The sequence below is a fragment of the Chrysochloris asiatica genome, unplaced genomic scaffold, assembly GCF_000296735.1.
Source record: "Chrysochloris asiatica unplaced genomic scaffold, ChrAsi1.0 scaffold00114, whole genome shotgun sequence".
NCBI classification, from domain to species: domain Eukaryota; kingdom Metazoa; phylum Chordata; class Mammalia; order Afrosoricida; family Chrysochloridae; genus Chrysochloris; species Chrysochloris asiatica.
The window spans coordinates 10,730,446-10,736,280 of NW_006408632.1; the positions used below are offsets into that span (position 1 = coordinate 10,730,446).

The window sequence follows — 5,835 nt, forward strand, 5'->3', positions numbered from 1 at the left end:
CTTTCTGTAGGTTTTTAATTGTTTCCAATGCTGTAGCTGTCTTATTTGATTGTTCCTGTAGCACTTTCCTGACTTCTTCCTTATTTTTCTCAACTCCATTGTATAGTGTTTTGATACATTTTATAATCTTTTTTTTTTTTATTTTTAATTCCTTCTCAGGCATTTCCAAAGCCTGCCCATCTTCCAGTATGGAGTATAGATCTTCTTCCAGCTCATTTGCCTCGTTTCTGGACATGTGCAGATATGGTCGTCTGCTTCTATTCTTTGGGCATATTCAAGGGTTATCTGTGGCCTTAATACTTAGATGGGTATGTATTTTGGTATTTTTTATGCATTCTGATTGCCTCCAGGTAGATGTGATCAGGAAATGGGCTTCGCTTTTCACTCTTCTTAAGAAATTTCAAGATGCTCCTGTTGGTCGTTGTGACATAACTTATGATTTAATTTTCAGCCTATTTCCTTTTTTTGTCTGCTTGTCCCGCTCCACAATCCCCATTCAGGTCTTTTTTCTAGTTATAAACAGTTCAGGGCCGGCTGTAGCCATTTGGTTTTAAGTGGAAACTGTTTCTTTAAATTTCTAGGAAATATGTGTGCATGCGTAGTAGAATCCTCCAAGGGTGGGGCTAGGGTGTCCACTAGCTCAGGCACCCCTTTAGTCACCAGAATAAAGGTACGCAGACAGCAAGGGACCAATGAACAATACCAAAAGAAAAAGAATGTCCACACCTTTATCTGTCAGGCATCCGTGGCCACTCTGATCCTTCCCCCGTGTTCTCTCACCCAAGATGGCGGTGCCTGGAGCAGCTGAGCGTCCTGAACTAGAAAGCAATGGATTTCTTGCTTCTGCTACAAATTCCACTAGCTGTAAGCCTTCCAACCTTCTAAATATTCCTTTATATGTGGTTCAGAGTTCTGGGACCATCCCCTGAGCCTGCTTGGTCCAGTATTCTGTATTGTTGCTGATGGAGCTCCTTACTGCATTTCCACCCGATCCACCATCTTGTTTGTTCTTCCTTTATGGCTATTTTGAGAAGTATTACTGTGAGCATTCATGTGCAAGTCTTTATATACGTTCACGTTTTCATTTCTCTTAGGTACATATCCAAAAATGGAATTGATGCTGTGGCGCTGTAGGAGAAATACTGGACTGCTAACCACAAGGTTGGCAGTTCAAACCTACCAGCCGCTCCTTAGGAACCCTATACAGAGTCACTATGAGTTACAACTGACTCAATGGCAGTTAACCATAACATGGTAACTCTGTGTTTAACTTTTGAGAAAATACCAAACAAAGTGTTTTTCCAAAGTGGCCACACTTACAAACTCATCAGCAATGTTTGAGGGTTCCAATTTCTCTACATCCTGGCCAACACTTTTTATTATCTATCTTTTTTTTTTTAAAGAGCCATCCCAGCGAGTGTCCAGTGTGATCTCATTGTGGGTTTGATTTGTAGTTCCCTGTATTCCACCCTACAGTATGACACTGTAGGATCAGCACTGGACTTCAAACCACAAATCCTCATAGAGTACATTTCACAAAGTTGGCTGTTCAAACCCACCAGTAGCTCCTCAGAAACCCTATACAGGGTCGCTATGACTCAGAATCACCTCAATGGCACTTAACAGTAACAACAATAGTTTCCTAACAGTGAATGAGGAATCCTGGTGTGGCACTGGAGGGTAAGCACTGGACTCCTAACCACAAGGCCAGCCATTCAGACCCACCAGCTACTCCTCAGAAACCCTACACAGGGTTGCTATGAGTCGGAACCAACTCGACAGCACACAGTAACAACAACAAATAATAGTGAATTATGGAGAGTATCTTATGTGCTCACTGTTGATTTGTATAGCTTCTTTGGAGAAAAGGAGATCCTTGCTCTATTTCTATTGAGTTACTTGACTTCTTATTACTGAGTTGTAAGAGTTTTGTACCTATTCTGGATACCAGTCCCTTATTAGATATATGATTTACAACCTAATCTTGCCTTGAGGAACCAATTCCAGTGTGCCTACCCTTACCTCGTGACAAGTTGCAAGTCCCGTACTTGGATTTTGTCAGACGAGTTATTAATTTTCTGTAGTAGCAAAAAAAGAAAACCAGTTAGTGACTCTCGCTCAGTTACAGAGTTGCAGAAACATGACGATTTCCATGTCATGGAAGTGGTTTACCTGCTGAAGTTCCTTAATTTCTTGTGAAGTGAAATGTACTCTATGAGGATTCACCAGCTCAATTGCAAAGGGCCTTCCTGGCAGCACACACCCCGTCATGAAACAGAAACGTGTTGATGGAGTTAACATTTGGGCTCATGCAAGAGGGTAAGGAGGTGTGAAAACGGGTTGAGCTCTAGAGGACCGAAAGTTTTGTGGCATGACAACATCTAGGGGAGGGAAAAATGTGTGAAGAGAATCAAGGGGCTTTTCTGGAGGATGAGGGGCTGCTAAACCCAAGTACAGGCTACATGTGGAGATGATTGCTTTCCCAGAGGTCCTTTGAACAAGCCCGTGTTAATTACAAACTAAAATCTAAACACCCTCTAATTAAGTTGGTTGCTGTCACATGCAGAAATGCCCAGACTAAACCATGCTGAAATCCACCCTCCTAGACTAACGCCTACTAGTGAAATGGAAATGCTGTGATCCCAGGAGAGGAAGGGGTTACACATTTCACATCACTTAGGATTCATGCTCATCATCTTTGTTGTAATGAAATGCGTCAAAAATGAGAGAAATGAAGGCTAAGCGAGCGGAATCACTTTTTTAAATGAAGAAGTATATTGTGAAAATGTTACTAAATGAAGACAACTAATAAGCAGACGTTTGAGGAAAAATCAAGCATCTCCTTGTTAATGAATTTATCAGTAGGCCCCTATAACCTACAGGTGTACAACATGAATAGCCTCTGTAGCAATGGGTCCTGCGAAGACAACACAGTGTAATTTATAAAAGCAGCTCCGTGACACCCAGAGCTTCCCACCTGGAGAAGCACTGGGCTCAGGCCTGCTTTGGTTTTGGCTAAGAGACTATGGTAAGACGGCTATGTGAAAAGGGTGATCATCTGAAAGTGAGTTCTAGTCAGAGGCTGATATGGCAATCTTACCATTTCCTAAAGTTCTCACATCTACATCTTCTCTTCCCGAGGATGAAAAATTGAAACCTGCAGAAAGTAGAAAAAGAAAAGGAAAGGAATCAGAGACAACTCATAAATCTAAAACACTGGTTCCCAACCTTTGGGAGAAACCCTGTTTAAGGTCTTAGACAACCTACATGAGACTCTCATCCTATTTGTGATGGTGGCATGCCATCAAGTTGGTTCCTACTCATAGTGACCTTGTATGGGCTTCCGAGGCTGTAAATCTTTACGGGAGCAGAAAGCACGTGGCTGACTCAAACTGCTGGCCTTGCATTGCGCAGTCTAACATGTGACCACTATGCTGCCAGGGATCTTGGCATCCTATTTAACCTTCAATGCAAATAATAAAGCACTTACCGCTTACTGAGTGTTTGCTATATGCCAGGCTCTGGCTAAACATTTTGCATGCATTATTTCAGTTAGTCTTTATTATAGCCCAAGGAAGTAGGTATTAAGTAACAGAACCCTGAGCCAAGGTCACACAATCAAATGGCAGCACTTGGTATTTCTGCTCTCAAAGTCCATCATCCCACGAGGTAGCCATGAGCAGAGTGTTACCTGGCCACAAATTATTGGTAAAAAAAAAAACTCTATCATCTTTCTTTAAAGCAAAGCAAAACTATTTACAAAATAATTGAACTCGACAAAAGGAAGAAGAAGAAAAAATTTGACTCTGAAAACTAAAAGTGTGGATTCTAAAATAAATAAATCCTCACAGACTAAAAGGTACAAATATTTGAAAGGGAAAATGGTTAAAAAAAAAACAACAAAAACAGTTTTACAGGGTAACTTTCTTCCATACAGAGTTGACTGATGAGTTCATTGTTACCAGCACAGCAGAGATGGTTATGAGCAGGCATTGTTCTAAATGCTTTATTTATTTAGTCTCGATGAGGTAGATACTATCCATGCCCCTATTTATTTATGAGGAAGCTGAGACAAAGACAGGGTAATTACGAATAAACACTGGGCGGACCACTAACCACAAAGTCAGCAATACGAACTCACCAGCTGTTCCTTGGGAAAGGAACGTGGCTGTCTGCTCCCATAATGATTTGCAGCCTCAGAAACCCAAAGAGAGTGCTATGAGTCAGAGCTGACTCAATGGCAATGGGTCAGGTCATACAGTTGATAAGGGATAGGGTCAGGATTTGATGTAGGCAGTCTGGTGTCAGCTGCCTCTTAACCACTGTGCTTTTTTGCCTACCACAAAGATAGTCTAAGGAACTCAAACTTGTACTCAGGGGGGCAAGCGGGACCAGTCTTCTTGGACCAGAGACTGAGGAAGGCTGGGATGTTTGGGAAAACTCTGTATGGTCAATCATGAAAATGATAAGGTTTAAGGTCTTTCAACATAGAGGCTGAAGACTGGGTGAACTTGGGCTCACACCTTGATTTATTCATCCAGTGAACAAATAGCCACAGGTTGCCTGGATGTTGAGGGGATAGAGGCCAGCAGGATGGACAGTCTTTATCCTCACAGAGCTTACTGTTTGTGGAGGGATACAGACTGTAATGGGGCAGAGGTGGTTTCGCAGTAGAAGTCTTGCCTTCCATGCAGGAGACCCAGGTTCAATTCCCGGCCAATGTATCACATGCACAGCACCACCTGTCTATCAGTGGAGGCTTTCATGTTGCTATAATGCTGAATAGGTTTCCCATTGTTGTTAAATGTGAGCCATTCGGTAGACGTAACAAGTGATATATCTGAGAAGTCCTAGTTTTTTAAACTCATCTGTACTATTAATCAGGCATTTCCAACAGTATAGTTTGTGTTTTTAAGGTTTCTATTGTGGATTGAGTGAAAATTTACAGGGCATATCATCAGTTTTAACAAATCATACACCTTGTTTCATTACAATGATTATACTCCCCTCCATGTGCCATTAGTTAACTGTATTTCTCTCTATCCACTTTAGCTTTTTAAAAAACAAAAAAACTCACTCAGGCATATATAATAATTTACATCTCCAAAGGACACATTCTGCAAGTCTGCCTCCTGACCACCAGCTCTTAATCCTTCTCTTCTTAGTCCATGAATCTAGAGTCCTCAGCCACGCCCCCTCTCCATGCCCCCATCTCTGCCTCCATCTCTGGCGCTATTGCTTCTCTGGATAAGGTCCCACATTCTGCTTGTGTGTTCCTCTCTTGATGGTCCTAGGATCCACTGTTTCTGGACTTTAAGATTAACCACTCCCCCTTTTTTGTTACAAACCTCTACCTTTACAATTGTGACAGTCTCAATTAGTCATGATAACAATTATTCATTATTGAATCTTATGAATCTTATCCCCATCTCTTTTCACCAGACCCATCTAAACAAGATTACAGCTATGCAATTGGGACTCTTTCTTTCCCCTCATACTCTTAAACTAAACTCCCTCTTGAAACCTTGCAAGCCAGTCACTTCATGCCTTTTTGCCCCCTCATTTTAGGTAGCCAATGTCTAAATTGCCCGTCTCTATCTACCCTGTGCACAGAGCGGATAGCACTGATACTTGATGTGAAGACTCTTTCCCTCTCTGTTGGTATTTAAAGTAACTACCACTCTGAGTATAGGTCAGGTTCATCATGACAGATGTATCTTCTGTCACTGTAGCTGTTCCAGTCTGCTTGTCCTTCCTAGTGGGAATGTCTCACCTCATAAGGTTGTGGATGGGACACAGGATTCCACCTAAGGTCCTATACTCTATAAAGGCTTT

General features: G+C 41.8%; 1 protein-coding gene across 1 annotated transcript in view; it reads right to left on the reverse strand.

Moving 5' to 3' along the window:
- PUS10 (pseudouridylate synthase 10) overlaps positions 1 to 5,835 on the reverse strand; it is a 117,484-nt gene that overhangs the window by 16,009 nt on the left and 95,640 nt on the right. The window contains exons 11-13 of the mRNA XM_006868029.1: positions 3,101 to 3,157; positions 2,173 to 2,249; positions 2,023 to 2,078 (exon numbers count right to left, since the gene is read on the reverse strand). Of these exons, the coding sequence (XP_006868091.1) occupies positions 2,023 to 2,078; positions 2,173 to 2,249; positions 3,101 to 3,157 (190 nt within the window). The remainder of the gene's footprint in view (positions 1 to 2,022; positions 2,079 to 2,172; positions 2,250 to 3,100; positions 3,158 to 5,835) is intronic.